Below are 17,537 nucleotides of genomic sequence, written 5' to 3'. Positions count from 1 at the left end.
GGCATGAAGCAGGTGCTCAATTATTGTTTGTTGAATAACTGAATGATCTTTGTTTGGTAAGTGAACTCCACTGTGCCCAGAAAATAAGAAAATGGCAAAGAGCCCAGGGGCTGCAGGACGAGGTGAGCACAGCCCTCACCGCACTACAGGGCTGCTCCTGGGGGCAACTAGTTCCTGCGGGCCATCGCCCTCCCCGACCCCAACCCCAGCAGGATCCTCACTCTCATAAAGGGGGGGCAAGAACAGCTTAACTCACGATATGGCCTGGGGGGCCGGGTCTTCCCTGAGGTCCCATGGCACCAGGTTCACCCTGTAGGAGCCGGGGGTGGGGGTGGGGGTGGGGGGAAGCAACACAGAAGCAGACTCAGCTCACATGGGAGTGTTAGGTGGGAGAAGCCTGAGCAGAGCAGGGGCAACGCCAATAAGAGCCGCTGAGCTGAGTCCCGGCCTCCTGGCCCATGCTGTCCGGGGGCCCGGGGGACCAATCCCGCCCATCAGTTTTATTGGAGAGAGACATCACAGCCCTCAGCCTGAGAAGGCCAGGCCCTGCTTTTTAGGTGAGTGACCCAATAGGGCTGCAGGGAGGGGAACACCGGTTGCAGGGGGGAGGAGGTGAGGAAGAAGAAGGCGAAGGTGTGCAGTTTGGGGCAAAACCTCCCCCAAAAGGCTCAGGAGAGAAGGCAGCCCCTCAGCCAGTGAGTGGGAGGCAGTGGCTATGTCTGAAGGCGGCGTCTGCTTTTACCTCTGCTCCGGGCCGGCCACTGCTACCTGGGGGACCTGGTTTCCCACAGTCGCCCTGGAAGAGAGAGGGCCGACTAGAGCTCGACATACCTCTATTTGGCTCCTCCAGCCCAAGTTGACCCCATCTCTGAAGAGCCCTGCCGTCTACCCCGGCTCCAGCCTCTGATGCCCTCGGGTGGGTAGACGGCAAAGCCTGAGCGGCTCTGCCAGAGCCGGCAGTCTTGGGAGGCTCGGATCCTGGGATGGCATCTCAGCCAAGGCTTGGGGGCCACGTGCACTCCTGGAGGCCGCCATGTCTGCCTGGGGTCAGGGCTTGAGGAGAACTGAGAAGACCTGCTTGGCAGAAGTCACCAGGCCCTTACCTTTGGTCCTGGGAGGCCAGGGTGACCCGTTTTTCCCTTGAAACCCTGGAAGAAAAAGCAGGAAGCTGCCGCGGACCTCGCCCCAAGCAGAGGCCACTTTGCTTGCCTCCTTCCTCAGGTTGAACAAATCAGACCCATCCAAAATCATAGCACAGTCCTCAGAGGATCTGACGTTGAGCTGCCCCACGCGTGAGACAGAGCCCACACCAGGCAAGGACCTCCCAGCAGCCTGCTCCTTCCCGCAGCTCAACTTACCGGGGGTCCCATGAGTCCGGGTGGGCCAGCAGGACCAGGGTCCCCCTAGGGAAGAGACCAGGGGCATTGAGACAGGACGCCCACTCATTCATCACTGCCTTCCCTCTCTCCGGCCCTCCCCGGCTCTCCCAGGATGGAGGGAATGTCCTGGGAGGCAGAGAAAGGATCCAAGCCAAGCTCGGCCTCTGGCTGTGGAGCCCGAGTGCATCCCAGCCCTCTCGGAACCTCGATTTTTCTTCTTTGGGTACAGAAGGAGGTTGACCTCGATGCTCTGCCCTTGACCATGCCCCATCCGTTTCAGACTCCCCAGGAAAACCAGATCCAAGGAGCCAGGGCTGCTCAAGTGCCTGCAGACCCCCAGCCTAGGATCTTTAGTTGCCTGAGTTTCTGGATATAAACCCATTCCTTTGCTGACCCCCTTTGGGGAGACCCAGCTCACGCAACCTGGTTAAGCTACCAGCAGTACTGAGGAACCAAGGAGCTCTGGCGCAATCAGAAAAGTGGAGTATGGGGCACCTAGGTGGCTCAGTGGGTTAAGCCTCTGCCTTGGGCTCAGATCGTGATCTCAGGGTCCTGGGATCAAACCCCGCATCAGACTCTTTGCTCAGCAGGGAGCCTGCTTCCTTCTCTCTCTCTCTGCCTGCCTCTCTGCCTACTGGTGATCTCTGTCTGTCAAATACATGAATAAAATCTTTAAAGAAAAAAAAGAAAGAAAAGTGGGGTGTGGTGAGAAGCAGGTGGAGGGAAAGCAGAGGGATGGGGGGATTTGGTTTCCTTCGTCGAGGTTCTATTGACTTTGGCTCCTGGAGGAGGAAGAAGGAAGGAGATGCCCATCGTCTCACCCTCAAGCCAGGCTTGCCGTCCTTCCCATCCAAACCATCCAGGCCAGCAGGGCCCTAGAAACAGGAAAAAGGCATATGTGCATGCTTGTGCTGGAGCCCTAGGAGGCAAGAGACCTGACCCAGCCCCTCCACCCTGTCCACTCCTCATCCAGCTGCCACCCCAATTAAACATACATGTGCACACGTGTGCACACACGTACCAGTCATGCTAAGAAGACACACACTCACCTGAATCCCAGGAGGTCCTGGTGGCCCAGTGGGACCAGGCATGCCTGGTGCGCCTCGAATCCCTTCGCTACCCTGGAAAGGAGCCGACCCCCACAACAAAGTCAGCAGGGCCTTGCCCCACCTTGGGACGAGGTGCCAGGTGCGGGGTCCTGATGACTACTGGGAGTCTGGGCAGCTGGTTTCCAGTCCCAGTTCTGTCCTGGCCTCCCTGGATATCTTGCACACCACTCCCCCAAGAGGACCTGTCTTCATCGGCAAAGCATCCCCCTTTCCACACTGTTCTATGAGAAGGGGACACAGCCTATTCAGTCTAGCATCTTCTTCAGGGTTGACTCAGGGACTGGCACAGGGGTGCTCAGCGATGAGTGCCAGCTGAAGGCATACGTTCAGTTCACTTCGGTCCCAACAAAGTGCCAAGCGTTATACAGCTGTTGATCCTTCCAGATGAAAAAAATGTGGCCCCTGTCCTCAAGAAGCTCAAGTCTAGCCTAGCCAGGGTGTCAGGGGAGCCCGTGAGAGGGGTGGGGTGGGGTGGGGAGGGGTGGGGTAGGAGGAAGGCTGGAGGTGGGGGAGGGCCCTGAACCCAGTGCTAGACTCTGTCTGACCAACCAGTGCTTTTCTGCTTCTCAGAGCCATGGGGGCTCCTGGAGGAGCATCAGAGATGGGTGCCTGAAGTGGGAGCCCAGACAGTGGGACCCGAGACCCCTGCCCCTGCCTTAGCCAGAGCAGCTCCACTCATTTCTGTTTTAAACACTGAGGGTTCACGTGAGCTTCTGTGTGATGAGGGGCACAGGGACTGCAAAGCAAAGTCTGGAACCACCGTTACAGGCACTGGGAAGCCACTGACTGTCCAAGGCAGGGGAATGGTGAGAATCAATGCTTGAGCTAGAATGTTTACGGGGGGTGGGGGGTGGTGGGGTGGGCAGCTTCGTGTGCCGGGCTGCCGCATACCCTAGTGCAAAGAGAATGGCACTGCCATGGAGCCATGGCTGTGGACCCAACCAAGGGGAAAATGATCCCCGCTAGAGAACCCCTTCCATGGGGGGTGGGGAGGAGAGCCCTAGGGTGGCATTGCAATGCCACCAGCTACCAGGAGGGGTCAGCACAGCCCCAGAAAAATGTCAGTCCCACAGGGAGTAGAGACTAAGAACCCCTGGCCAGAGGTTCGGGACTCTCAGCAGTGACCAGCCTAAGGAGAGCAGGCAGCACTGGGGTACAGAGCCAGAGCAGAGGGCTCTGGCGGGGCTGTCACCCGAGTCCTCCACAAAGAAGGGAAGGGCAGTGGCACCCACCACTGCCTCAACCATGGCTGATAAGTGCTGGCTCTGGGGAGGCAGGGAGGCACCCAGGGGCTCTCCTGGGCTAGGAGGAAGTCTCTGTTCTGTTGCTATTTTGCTGTGTGCCTCTGCGATGCCCTCAGCCTCTCTGGGCGTCACTGCCTCACAGTGAAAAGTTAGACCCAGGCGGCCCTTGTATAAGTCCCTTCTAGCTCTGACCGTTGTACTACGTGTGTTTTCAGAGGAAAGAGGCTCCACCCCAGGTTGCAGGCCTCCTGCCTCTCCCTTTGGGCCATAAGCCCCCCACCCCAAGCTTAGAAGTCAATTTGGGGCCTCATTATACTCCCCCCACCATCACATCTGGGGAGCCCAGAGGTTGGGCTGAGACAGAGATGTCAACCCCCAGACCAAAGCCGAGCTAGTCTCCAACTATCAAGTCAAGGCCGGAGGCAGCCGATGTTGGTGGACTCCTCAGGCTGCCACTCCTTCCAACCCTTGTCACCAGCTCCCAGGCCGTGCCTGCCTTCTGTGAGCCCCGCAGGACTGTCTGCCCATGTTCTGTTCCTGCTGTTATCAGACCCGGAAGGTCTGACAGAACAGCCAGAGTGGTACTGGCTTCGGGGCTCAAGGTTCAGGTTCACAGTCTAGACATGCTTCCCTCCTCCCCTCAGGAGATGAAGCCAGCCCAGGTGCTGTAGTCACCTCCTCTCACACACCCCTGTGTCTCCTGCCCACCCCCTGCTCCCAGCAGGCACCCTGGGCCCAGCCACCACTATGCTGGAGGTCTCCTTCCCCATCCCTGACATAACCGAGCCAGTCCTTGACTTTCCAAAGGCCCGACAGTCAGGGTGGGACGGGGTGTGGGACCTGCAGAGTGGCTGTGGCTGTGGCCGACCTGGGGTCCTGCTCACCTTCTCTGCTTGGGGCCCAGGTGGGCCGGGTGCTCCAGCTTTGCCTGGGAATCCAGGGGGACCCTGTGTCAACAAAGGGGCAGGCGGGAATGAGTGGGGGGCTGGAGGGGGGACCTCCCCTTCCTTCTTCCTCCTGGGTCTGCTTCACTATGGTTAATACGACGCATTCTGACACATTCGGACTTCCTAGAAACACCGCCTCAGAGCATTACTGCTGGCTGGCCTGCTGCTCGGGGGCCCACCCAGGAGGCTCTGCCCTCCAGGTCCTGGCTCCTGGAGTCAGGCCTGGCCACCCAGGCTGTTCCTCCCATGAATCTTCCCTCCCTTCCCCGGGCCCATCCGAGCCCAGCCTGGCCTGGCCAGGCCCGCTTTTCCCAAATAAGATCACAGAGACAGGGCTGGCTTTGTGGCTTCACTCACCGGTGGGCCGGGAAAGCCTGGCTGGCCTTGAAATCCCTAAGAGAAGAAGCAAGGGACAGTTTGCGGAGCCGCCCACTCTCCCAGTCCTGGCAGCCCGAATGGAAAGAGTGACACCATGAGGCTGCCTCAAGCCATGGGGCCGTCCTCCACCCTGCCCAAGAGCCGCAGCAGGTGAAGCTCCAGCCTCGAGCTGGGAGGTGACAACTCAAGGACAGGTGAGGGCTGGAGGCTAGAGCCGGTCACCCCTCCACATGTGAGGGTGACCACCAGGGAGAGGACCCAGCCCCTTCCCTGTGCCCATCCTTCCAGGCCTCCCCCCCATGGTCAGGACTGCCAACCTGGTCCTCTGGTCACTCACCTGGTCACCCTTCTCTCCCGAGTTCCCTTGGGGTCCTCGCTCTCCTCGGGGACCCTGTCACCAGAGACAACAAGGCAGCTGGAACCTAGTCAATCTTCCCTTAGACCCCAGGGCTGGACGGGGACCAGGAGTCCCCATGTCCACCGTCCCCTGTCTCCTCCTCCACTCACCGCTGGGCCTGGGGGACCTGGGAGGCCTTCAGATCCTGGTGGGCCCTGGGGACACAAAGGAGCAGAATCAGCCACTCAGGCTGGGGGAGGTGGGAGATCAGGAGATGGGGCAGGCAACAGGGGCAGAAAGTAGATGGGGACATGGCGGGAGACTAAGCCGGCAGGACTCCTCCCCCTGGTTTGCTCCAGCTTCCCTTCTCTTAGCCTGAACTATTGAACTAGTCTCTTAACTTGTCCTGCCACCTCCTGGCTCACTTCAGTCCAGCCAGCAACTGGCTGCCCTCTCCTCTTCTCCAACATAGCTCTGATTCTAACCCTCTCTTGCTCCAAAGCCTTCCATCTCTCCCCTCTGTCCAACTGAATGAGGTACACACTTTCCACCAGTGCTGAGTTTTGAGGCATCCTGTGATCTGGTACCATCCACCCTTTTCTGCTTTACTTCCCTCTCCCCATCTTATCTTTTGCCTTGCTTGGTCAGACTGCTATTCTCTGAACATACTCTACATTCGTACCCCTGGCCCTTTGCACGGCTACCCCCCTCCCTAGAATGCCTACTGTTCCCCCACCCTTTCTGGGGCTCTTAAAATCTTACTGAGGGATTCGTTGGCTCCAATTTCTTCCTGAGGTGCCCCCACCCATGGCCTCTCCTTTGGGGATTCCCCAGGATAGATAACCATGTGCCCTCCCCCACCCCTCACTCTATTCGGGGCTCAGGCCCAACAGCGCCTCCTCAGAGAGGCCTCCTGATCCTCTAATAGCACCCTGCGCACCAGCCCACCCCTTACCCTGCTCTCTTTTCTCCATTGCTTTCTCATCATTTATATGCATTGACTTATTCATCCTCCCTCACTGGAATGTGAGCTCCTGAAGTCAAGGGTCACACAGGTGCCTGTTTTGTTCACTGTGGCACCCCCTGAACAGCCTGGCACCCAGAAGGCCCCTGAGGAATGTCTGTTATTGGATAAGTGCCCACGGGGTCTGCTACATCCCACCTGGGCCTCACTGACATGAGAGGGGAAGGTAAGGCTAAGGCTTGGCGGGTTGGTCACAGACAGACTCGGGTGTGAGTCCAGCCTCTGCCCTAACTCACTCACCTTGCTGGGTGAGCCCCATCACCTCCTGAGACTCAGGGAGAACCTTACTGATGTGACGTCCTCCCCTGAAAACAGCCCCTGCCCCTGCACTCAGCTTGGAAGGGGGGCTCTGGGCTTGTGGGGTCACACCAGGTGCCACTCAGGGTCTGGGGTCCCCAGTCTGCCCTGCTGGCCCACCTGCCTTTGCAGGGGAGGAGGCTCTCCTGCCGGCGGCCTCCAGGCCCCCTGTCCCTTGGCAGCCCTGGCCAGCCCATCTCCAGGAAACCTGCTGGGATCCTCCTTCTAGCCTCCCCTCCGCCTCCTGTTCAGCCTGCGCTGCAGCTGGAGTGACTCATGGGGCAGGGAAGCAGGGGGCAGGCAGGTCTCTCCCTTCACAGGCTGCTGGGAAGGTCCTGGTGGCCGTGGAGGTGGGGCAGGGACAGTGGAGGAGCAGCGACTCAGACTCACCGATTCTCCCTTCTCTCCTGGAGGCCCGACATAGCCCCGCTCCCCCTTGATGCCCTGACAAGCAGGAGAGAGAGAGCTAAATTAGCCCCGTGGCCGGCCTCACGGTGCTAATACGAGGGGTGGAGACTGCAGCTGGCAAAGGCTGGCACTTCCAGGCAGATGGCACCGAGGACGACGGCTGGGGGAACAGGGGGGGCTGCTCCCCACCGGCTGCCATGGCCCCCTCTGGGGAACGCAGGGACACGCCCACCCAGCAGCCTCCAGCCCTGGGTAGGGGGTAGGCTTCCCGGAGTCTCCTTGCCTCTCCTACCCACCCCCCCACCGACTCCAGGAGGCAGAGCTCAGTTCTGGGGTCTGGGTGCAGTGGCCACAGTCAACCTCCCCAGTGGAACGACAGGGCCACGCTGCTCTGCCACAGCAGCTTTGGGGAGCCTGCGCAGACAGACGGATGGACAGACGGCCTGGCAGAAGCACAGGCTGAAATGCTTGGAAGGGAGGGAGCCTCCTGGGGGATGCATCAGCTTGGCCCTCTCCTCACCCCCACCACCAGGCTCAGAGCCAGAATCCCCTTACTCACAGGCAGGCCTGGGGGACCCATGGCACCTGGGTAACCAGGTTGCCCTGGAGGACCCTACAAAGAAAGAGAGGCATTATGGACCAGCCCCCCACACACACATTTCTGATTCCCCCCTACCTTGGGCAAAAAGAGTAGTGGTAGCCAGGATGCCCGAGCTGCCTACTGAGTAGGCCCACGCCCATCCCAGGACAGCCGCCACCTTGGGCCAGCTCCCAAAGGCCCAGGTTCCTCTGACGGAGACCACCACCATGAGCCTGGGGCTGGGTGACAAGTGCCAGCCCAGCCAGGACCCTGGGAGCTGAGCCCAGGGTAGGAGTCAGGCTGTTTGCTCCTTCCAGGGGGTCAGGGCTCACGGAGATGAGCCTCCTTTGATCCCAAGGGGGTGTAAAATCTCCAATCTGAGGGACCAGGGGCAGTGAATTGCAAAAGGAGTCCCCTTCCCATCTTCCACTCAGCAGCCATCCCTGGGGGCCCCAACTTTGCCTCCCCAGGACACCTCATCCATCACCTTCCCCTGCTGGCCCCCTCTTACCGGTTCCCCCTTCTCTCCTGTCGGGCCCCTGAGGCCTCGTTCTCCTTGAAGACCCTTGGAGAGAAAAATCATGAGAACCTGCAGGGGAGAGCTGTCCCCACCCAGCCCCCAGCTCCTTTTGCCTGCCCTGCAGCCTTCTGTCCCCATCCAGGCAGAGCTGGGCATTGCTGATTGCCCCCCACTTAGGGTCCCCAACAAGGTGACCACGGGTTATACCCCAGAAGGGTAACTTTGAGAGGTTTAGAGTGCCACATCAGGGCACCTCTCGAGAGCATGCCCCCAAGACAGGTAACTATGAAGATATGCCCCCCTCCAGGTAGGGGACCCTCAGAGGGTGCCTCTCAGGCGGGTTGACGGTCACTGGTGTGCCCTACTTCGGTAAGTGGTGGGGCTGTACCTTCAGGAGTCTGACACGTATGTACTCCCCTGTGGGACAACTGTGAAGAGTGGAATCCCTACATTGATGTTCCTCCACCAAAATGTGTCGCTGGAGAGCCAACACTTACCTGTACCCCCCCACACACACTCCTAGCCCCAAACCACCTCCTTTTAGGGATGCAGGGGAGAGACTCAGGCAGGCCCCCAGAACAGACTGCTCCCTCCGGAGCCGTCCCTGTCACTTTGTGGGGTGGAAAGGGAGAGGACTTTCAATCGAAGCCAGAACCCGCATCCCGAAGTCCTCACCCTGACCCTTGTGGATTTGCCACAACATTAAGGGGCTGGGTCTGCCCCTTCTCCCTTGTGCCCTCAAGAGATGGTGCCCAAACCTTTCCACAACACAAGACAGATGGCTAGACGGACAGATGGCCCCTTCACCCAAGCAAGCAGAAACAGACAAGGTCCGGCCAGGATGAGGACGTGGGGACAGATGGAGCTGCGACAAGGAGGGGCCCTGCTCCCTAAGCCTCCATCGCCAGGCCTGGGAGGAGCAGAACCAGGCCCCAGGAACACCAAATCTGACAAACGAGGTTAGTTTCCGTGACCCGGGAGGGAGCAACAGCGCGGACAGGGATGATTTAAACACACTTGTGACGACGACGACGAAGGCAGAGCAATTAACGACACCTGGCGGAAGAAGAAGGCCACGGCGCCCGGCACCCAGGCGCCGGGCCCCGTGACACCCAGGAACCCCGCTGGCGGGCATCACACACCCAGCCTCGGGGCAGCAGACGGGGCCCGGAGCCGAGGAAGAGGAGAGGCGGAGGAGGAAGCTGCGGGGTTCCTCTAGGACGATGGGAAAGGAGCGAGCGTGGCTACCTTCGGATCCCTGGGGTGCCTCGGGACAGCCCTGCCAAGCACCGGGGCAGCAACCTGTGCCAGCCCGCAATGTGGGGCCCTGAGGCTTTGGCATCTCTGCCGGGCTCTGTGCCAGGTGCCTGGCAGGGCCCCAAGAACTACTTCCAGCAAATCTTCAGTCCACAGCCAAGGTGGGAGAAGCAGGAGGCAGAAGTGAGAAGGGAGGAACCAAGAGGCTCCTGGAGGCACCAGCTTCAAATAAGAAGGTAAAACAGCTCCAAGGCGGGGGGTGCGGGGTGGGGGGGGTAGCGGGTGAGGTTGGTGGGGGAGTGATGTGGCATTGGGGGAGAGAGAAAGGAGCTTGTAGGTGGGGTGGAGAGAGAGAAGATGAAAGAAGCCGGAGCAGAGGGAGAAGAAGGGAAAAGGGACAGAAGTCAGAGACCTGGGAAGATGTCCAAGCCCCTGGGGCCGCAGGGAACCCGTGTCGTTATGTGCCTGCAGGGGGACAAAGACAAACATGGAGGAGGGGGGGGCGAGGGCTCCACAAGGAGGGAGACAAGCAAACGCCACAGAGACCTGGCTGGTCGGGGTGGTGGGGAAGGGGAGGTCAAGCAATGCTAGGTTCTTACAGGCAATCCGGGGGAGCCAACAGCACCAGGAAAACCTGGGGGGCCCTGGTGGGAGAAACAGGCAGGTCACAACTCATAGGCGTAGTAACCCTGGGCATCGTCTGGGGCAGAGGGTCAGGGGGAGAGGAGGTCACAGGAATATTTCCAAGGCGGCTGGAAAAGAGACTCATTGAAGACATCTGCCCCTCCCCGTTGGCTCCGGGAAGAATGGCTCTGCCATCAGCGGAGATGAGAAACAGCCCCCAGACTCAAGGGCCCTGGCCGAGTCCTCCCGCGTCCAGCTGGACGCCCTTGCTCAGGCGCCAGCCCTTCGCACCTGCCATCTGACCTCCAGACGCCTCCAGCTGGGTGGCCCCCTGCTGCTAAGGTGGTTCCCACCAGCCACCTCTTCTCCAAGGAAAGCATTTTCAGTTCTTCCAGTCTTTCCTGGTCACTTCTAGCTTCCCGCCATAGCAAGGCCATGAAGGACTCCAGGGCAGACATCCCTGGCCTGGCCTTTGTCGACGCATCCCAGAGATGGCCCTACAGAGCGACGCAGGGCTGTTCCATCCTAACCCCTGGCCCCCGTAGCGACTGGTGGCATGGAGGCGTGCAGAGATCTGGTCGGGGTGCCGCACACATTCCTGGCAGCTGGGACCACGAGCCAGAAGCACGGGCCCTCCCGCCGGGGGATCCTGGGTCCCCCATGCAGAACACCGTAGGGCTGGGGATGGGGAGACCAGGGTGTGCCCCGGAGGGCCTCCCCGAAGAGGACCCCCAACAGAGCGGGATGGAGCAGGCCAGTACCAGGGGCTTGGGTGGGGTAGTGGGAGTCCACAGTCCCCACAGATGCTCCGATGAGGGACAGGGGCAGGCAGTAGGATTTCCCTCCTTCTGCCCTGTCCAGCTTCCCGGATACAAGGCAGCAGAATGGAGTCTGGGCATTATGACCCCTTCAAGAGCTTCTCAAGTGGGCCAGGAAAGCACGGATACTTACAATAGGGCCTGGAGGACCCGGGGAGCCCCTCATGCCAGGCGGACCCTGTAGAGGGAAACGGAGGAAGCAGCTCAGGCTCCACAGAGCCCGAGGGTCTCTGTGGCCTTCCTCCCAGCTCGCCGCTGCCAGCGCCCACAGAGGGCAGTGGATAGCAAAGCAGAGCCATTTTAGCTGATGTTAAACCTTTTGTTCAGTTCATTCAATCATCCAACAAACATTTATTGAGCAGCTATTATGCCCCAGGCACTAGTCCAGGTGCTGGGGACAGAGCCATAAACCAAACATAAAAATCCCTGCAGTGTGGACTGATGCTTTAGGGGTGAGGGGGGCAGTAACAAACACACCCGGGCCAGCACGTGGTGCCCAGTAGATGCATGTGGAATGTTCTTCGATGAATGAAATACACGGTCTTCAGAGGGGGACATGTGCACTGCGTGGAGAGGACCAGGGGTTCTAAGGGTGGTGTTGGGGGAGGTCAGTTTCCGAGAAGTCAGGGAGGGTCTCCCTGACAAGGTGATCTCTGAGCAAAGAGTGGAAGGGGGGAAGGAGCAAGCCCCGGAGAAGAGCTGCGGGCAGAGGGAGCAGCTTGTGGGGGCAGGAGGGCGTCCCCCGGGCCGAGAGCAGCCTGGGTACCAGCGGAGTGAGGGACACCAAGCCATGAGAGGTGCCAGGTGACCTGAGACTTGGAGGCCCCCCGAAGGGCTCTCAAGAAACAGGGAGCTCCCAGAGGGCCCAGGAGGACGTTTGGCAGGAACAAAACTGCCCCCATGGAACTGAGGGCCGCTTGCGTGGAGACAGCAGCCCCCTTGCTGCCCTGCCCGGACGAGGCCTGGGACTGGTCTTACCTCTTCTCCTCTCTGGCCGGGCAGTCCTGGAGGACCGGGCAGCCCAGGGCTCCCAGCACAGTCTAGGTCCCCCTCACCGTTGTCTCCCTGGAGTGGGACGGGGAGGGTGAGCTGAGCAGCCGGGGCCCTCCCTGTGGGGTCCGGGGCACAGGCGAGGAGGACCAGGCATGGGTCCACTCACCCGGGCCTCCTCAGCTCTTGGGCGTTCCCGCTCTGCAAAGCACTGGGGGGGACAACAGGAGGCCCTCCATGAGGTGAGGCAGCCGGGCACTTCCCCCGCCCCAGGCCACCCCACAGCCCAGCCTCCTACCCGGGCACAGCTGTCCAGGCCTGGCACACCAGGGATACCTTGGTCTCCCTTCTCTCCTTTTTCCAGGAGCGCCATGGGGCGGGCTGTTTGCCCTTGGACACAGTCCCCGCAGATGCTCTGACCAGAGAGAGGAGAGAGCAGCAGGGCATGGGTCCCAGAAGGCTAGGGCGGGCCGAATGGGGGAACCCCACCCCAAACTCAGCCAGGGCACCCTGCCCGCTCGCATTCTCTCTCTCTCCCCAGCCACATCCCTGCGGCAGCTTTGCTCCATCCTCAGGGGACCCGATCCCAACACTGGCTTTGAGTTGCCTCCAGGAAGCAGCTCTGTGGGGCCAAGCCAAAGCCACTTTCCAGACAGGCGTGTGGGAGGAGGCGGAGGGGCCCGCGGAGGGACCATCTGTCCCGGCTGTTCCTGCAACCGGCCCCCGCTGTGAGGACACACCACCAGGATTCGGGCTGGGAAGGCCGGCTCCCGCACACCGGCTTCTCTGCCCAAGGGAGCAACGGGGCAGCCGCAGGCCGAGCCAGGCCTTTTGCAGACAACCTCTGGGATGGGGCTTGCCCTCCTGTCCCGAGGGCTGCTGACTGTCACGGGCTCCCAGGTTTGCCCATCCATGGCGGGTTGTCCCTGGGCCCCTGGGCAGGAGCTCCCACTCCACGTTCACTGCTCACTGCCCAGCCTGGGGATAATGGTTGGCATGGGCTCAGCACCCATGATGCTGGCCACTGTAATAGACCTTTGCCCGTGATCGCATTCACTCCCGGCAGTGCAATGAGGCGGGTAATCTTGTAATCGTTCTGGAGATGAGAAAGCCGATGCTCGGAGACACAGTGCGACTCATCTCTGGTAAGTGGGGGCCCGTGCTGGACCCTGCTCTGCTGAGGCCAGAGCTGGCACTTGATCCGCAGGCCCAGGCTTCCTCTGGGGTGCCATCTGACCCCTTGCCCAGACCATGCTCCGTTCCAGTTTGCGGTCCTCCACAAGGCCGTTCAGATGACATAGGACACAGAAACATGCCAAATCCTGCATTTGGGGTCATGTGATCCCGTGCCCGGGGGCAGGACTTGGGGGATCCCCAGCTTGCCAGGAGCCTCAGGGAGAAGAACTGGGGTTTCCTTGCCACACTTCACGTGATCCAACCTGTAGCTGCTGTCAGGAGGTGAACCCGATTACAAGCTTCTTCTGGAGACATCTGCTGTCCAGAGCGGGGACAGGGAAGGCAGTGCCCATGCTCTGGCCTGACCAGGACCCACGGGGGAAGTGAGAGGTCCAGGGTACTGGCCAGCCGGTACTAGAAGGGGGTGGCCAGGACAGGGGGCTTCTGGAGGGACCCCAGAGGATGCTGAGCTGGAGGAGAGGAGGATCCAGGTCTTGTCTCCAGAAGTGACGGAGCAAGGGAAGCCCATGTCACCCTTGGTGCCCAGGTTGGGAGGCCAGACCAGGCCAGAGCCCTCAGGGTGGTCTTGACGCCATTGGCAGCGCTGGCACGGGCTGACCCCACCGGGACTTCAGATCCCCTCTCCTGTACCACCAGAACTGCTCCTGAACTCCTGTTTCCTCCCTGGATTCTTTCTGGATGGTCCTCTGGTCAATCTGTCCTTCTTCCAGTCTCCCAAACCAGTCCCGTCCAAGAACATAAGTAACCTCCACATCTCCCTGCTGGGTGACCCCACAATTCTACTCTGGCCCTCCCGCCCTGCTCTAGAAGCTGCTGGACCCTGCCTTGGTGGGACCAGGATGGTACAGGGCCTCATTGGTGGCTCTCGTGGGCAGGCTTTGGGGCAGAAACTGCCCTCAACATCCACCATGGGGCTACCTTGGCAGGATTCCTCCAAACACTCATTCAGCAAGGAAGACTGAGGCGCTGTTATGCGCCAGGCACCATGCTAGGCCCCCTGAGACAGCTGCTTGGAGAAGGGACATTCCCCCTGCTCTCCCTGTGTGTTGCTGAGCACTTCCTGCAACAATCCCCTTAGGAGACCACTCTGCCGATTCCTCCTCCCCTCTTCCCCTCTTACCTTAAGGAGGTGCTGTTCAATTGGTAAGGAGCCCTGCAGGAGACAAGACAGGAGGGCTCAGGCAGGTGAGCGGGAAAGGGGACAGAGACTTACAGGATCAGGTGGGGTCTTGGGAAGATACACGCCACCCTGACTTCTCCCTGCCTCGCAGGATGGAGGGACGAGGACCGGCGCTGCAGCTAAGAGGGCTGGCATGGCCAGCTCCATCCTGGGAAGGGCAGGGAGGGGGCTGCACGGGGACCCTGGCTGGTACCTACCAGTTCCGCAGTTAGCCCGGGCTGTCCAGGCAAACCGGTGTTTCCAGGTACTCCCTGTGGCCAAGAAGAGACACGAGTGAGTGGACTCCTCTTGAGCCTGAAGGCCGCCCTGCTTCACGCCCACCAGCCCCCCTGCCCCTTCCCTTCCTGCAGCGCTGAGAGCCCGGCGGATGCAAGGCTGGCATCCATGCTTAGCTCAGAATCCCCAGACCGTTTGTGGGGAACGTGGAGGAGGCCCAGAAGGGGGACCCCAGGAGCAGTTCAACAGGAAGTTTTTCCTACATGTTAGAGGAACGTCAGAAACCAGGCAAAGAGGCTTCCACATAGTAAATACGATCCTTTCTGTGCTGTGTTCATTTCCTATCTGATCTCGCTGAATCACAGAGCTCTTGGTGAGCTAGGTGGTATCACACCCAACTTAAAGCCGGAACAAAGAATTCTGAGAGGGGGCGCCTGGGGGGATCAGTCATTAAGCCTCTGCCTTTGGCTCAGGTCATGATCCCAGGGTCCTGGGATCAAGCCCAACATCGGGCTCCACGCACAGCCGGAAGTCTGCTTCCCCCTCTCCCTCTGCCCGCCGCTCTGCCTACTTGGGCTTTCTCTCTCTCTCTGTCAAATAAATAAATAAAATCTTTAAAATGGGGAGGAGGTGCCTGGGTGGGTCAGTCGTTAAACGTCTGCCTTCAGCTCAGGTCATGATCCCAGGGTCCTGGGATGGAGTCCCGCATCAGGCTCCCTGCTCTGTGGGGAGACTGCTTCTTCCTCTCCCACTCACCCTGCTTGTGTTCCCTCTCTCTCTCTGTCAAATAAATAAATAAAATCTTAAAAAGAAGAAGAAGATGGTGAAGAAGAATTCTGAGAAGCTAAGTAACTTGCCCGAGGTCACAAGATGAGCAAAGTGCAGGGGCGAGATTCAGAGTCAGGACCACTGGCTCCAAACCCTCTCTTAACCAGGATTCCAGAACCTTCCTCAAAAGACATTCCCCACAATACTCGTGTACGTAGCCAGACCTAGGCAGGTGGGAACCCCAGCTACCTGGGTAACCTCCAGCAGCTTACTTGGGGGAAAAAAAATCTCTGTGCCTCAGTTTCCTTATCTGTGAAACAGCGATCCTCTATGGCGAGGCATAAAGGAGAGCATGAGGTTGATGAGGAACTCCTGTGACCTATTTGCCACCCAGACTCCCTGTGGCCCCTGCAGGCTCATGGTGCATATTGGCATATTAAATACCTCCTGTGGGGGGCCAGGAGTGTGTTCCCTTCTCAATCCCCAGCTACAGAGGAAGCATACATCAAAGACGCTGGAGGGAATGCACCGCTGCACACCCTGCTCTTCCTTGGCCCCTTCTGAGATCTGGCCTCCCTTCAAGTCCCAGCTCCCAGTGATGGAACACGGCCACCTCCCCCCCGCCCCCCCCCCAGCCCTCCCTGTTCCAGGCCAGGCTCTACCAAGGCCAGGGCAGCCTCCCTCCAGCAGGCTCCTGTGCCAGTCCTTCTGCGGCCCGAGTGAGTTCACGGGGTAATGGGCTCAGGACAGTGCCCAGTGCCTGGAAAACGCCTTGAACCTGGTCGTTATCCTTATGCACCTAAATTATGCCCCCGCCCCGCCCCACTTGCCATTGCCGGTGTGTGTGACTTCAAGCCTGATACTTGGTGATTTTCTTTCCTTGCCTTCTTGGAACTAAAGTTCCCACCTGTTGTTCTGCCCTGGAAGCCAAGAGCTACCCACTCACTGGCTGCTAACTGTATAGCCTCAGGCACGTGGCTCGGCCTCCCTGCCTCAGTTTCCCCTTCTGGGGCATGGATGGAGGATGACAGGAGATTTCATTCCTTAGGCAAATAAACGCTATCTATCTCTGGGCCCGTTTCTGAGCCTGAAGACGGGGGGGGGGGGGGGGGGGGGAGAGCTGCCTGGCCCTCCCTTCCTTGGAAGGACTGCAGGACCGACCTGGCGAGGAAGAGCAGTATCTTGCCTGATACGGGGCAGGTGCCTATTAGTGGCAGCCTTGGCTTGGTCTCCCGCACTGGCACCGGGCGAGGACTCCGGTGCCTGGGACCAGACTCTGCAGTCACTCTTTTCTGCCTTGTTCCCTCAGCATGTCTTGGCAGGGTTCACACTCCATCAGCGTGTTAATGGGTCACTTTGAAATGACTCTCATGCTTCCCCAAGCAAACTGCAAGACCCCCGCAGACAGATTCCTGCTTCCTGGTGGTGCAGCAGGAGGCGGGGACACTTGGTAAATGTGCAGTTGGCCCGTGGGGGAACGGAGAGTTGGCTCTCATTCTGAGCTCTTGATGAGACAGAGAGAATTGGATCCCGGCAGAGACTCCCATCAGCCGTGGGGACTCACCAGAACAGATTCTCACCCCCGGGGTGGCAGCGGGGGAAATGTGGCAAATCTCCGGGGCGGGAGTGGGGGAAGAGGGGAGTAGTTTGTGAAAAGCTCCCATGGGACTCTGCTCTGCTTCTGCTCTGCCAGACATGCAGAAGCCACTGTCTGTCCCTCCTGGGACCTTCAGAGAATGGCGCCTGGCGTGCAAGTTGCTGGGGAGCTGTCCCGCAGGGCATTGGCAGGGAAGAGAAAATGCTGGGCGCTGGGGAAGCCCAGTCCAGCACTGCCAATTCTGAGCCGGATGACCCCAGACAAGATACTTCACCCCTCGGAGCCCGTTCACCCAGCTGAGACTTAGGGAGAATGCCATCTTGCCTACCGGAGTTGACGTGAGACTCCAGCGAATGAGGGAACGGATATAAAATAATCATGGGCAGCGGCCTAATGTCGGCTAATGCCGTCTAACCGTTTACTGTGTGCCAGGCGTGGTTCTACACATCTCACATGCGTTAACTTGTTTAAAATTCACAAAAGCCCCATGAGGTCTGTGCTGTAATGATCTCCACTTAACAGGTGAAGGAGCTGAGACACAGAGAGGGTAGGTAACTTGCCGGGCATCGCACCGCTAGCAGCTGGCAGGGCTGGGATTCAAAGTCAGGCTGATGGACAGGCTCTGGAGTGCGCTCCCTCAGCAGAGTGCTGCACGGATCTCCACTCC

The 17,537-nt window shown here is 59.7% G+C and overlaps 1 protein-coding gene across 7 annotated transcripts in view; it reads right to left on the bottom strand.

Moving 5' to 3' along the window:
• Positions 1–17,537, bottom strand: part of COL16A1 (collagen type XVI alpha 1 chain) — a 56,512-nt gene that overhangs the window by 8,583 nt on the left and 30,392 nt on the right. For all 7 annotated transcript variants that reach the window (XR_007126785.1, XR_007126784.1, XM_047726979.1 and 4 more), the window contains 20 exons: positions 14,487–14,540; positions 14,230–14,262; positions 12,211–12,327; positions 12,082–12,123; positions 11,901–11,987; positions 11,056–11,100; positions 10,080–10,124; positions 8,215–8,268; positions 7,683–7,736; positions 7,106–7,159; positions 5,565–5,609; positions 5,395–5,448; positions 5,037–5,072; positions 4,617–4,679; positions 2,429–2,500; positions 2,201–2,254; positions 1,359–1,403; positions 1,104–1,148; positions 743–796; positions 257–310 (listed from right to left, as the gene is read on the bottom strand). Coding sequence is in view for 5 of the 7 variants with exons in the window: in XM_047726979.1 (XP_047582935.1) it covers positions 257–310; positions 743–796; positions 1,104–1,148; positions 1,359–1,403; positions 2,201–2,254; positions 2,429–2,500; positions 4,617–4,679; positions 5,037–5,072; positions 5,395–5,448; positions 5,565–5,609; positions 7,106–7,159; positions 7,683–7,736; positions 8,215–8,268; positions 10,080–10,124; positions 11,056–11,100; positions 11,901–11,987; positions 12,082–12,123; positions 12,211–12,327; positions 14,230–14,262; positions 14,487–14,540 (1,107 nt within the window). In the remaining 2 variants the exon portion in view is untranslated. The remainder of the gene's footprint in view (positions 1–256; positions 311–742; positions 797–1,103; positions 1,149–1,358; positions 1,404–2,200; positions 2,255–2,428; positions 2,501–4,616; positions 4,680–5,036; positions 5,073–5,394; positions 5,449–5,564; positions 5,610–7,105; positions 7,160–7,682; positions 7,737–8,214; positions 8,269–10,079; positions 10,125–11,055; positions 11,101–11,900; positions 11,988–12,081; positions 12,124–12,210; positions 12,328–14,229; positions 14,263–14,486; positions 14,541–17,537) is intronic.

This window comes from Lutra lutra, chromosome 4, assembly GCF_902655055.1.
Source record: "Lutra lutra chromosome 4, mLutLut1.2, whole genome shotgun sequence".
In the NCBI taxonomy this organism is placed as follows: domain Eukaryota; kingdom Metazoa; phylum Chordata; class Mammalia; order Carnivora; family Mustelidae; genus Lutra; species Lutra lutra.
This window is presented reverse-complemented; position numbering and strand designations above follow the sequence as displayed.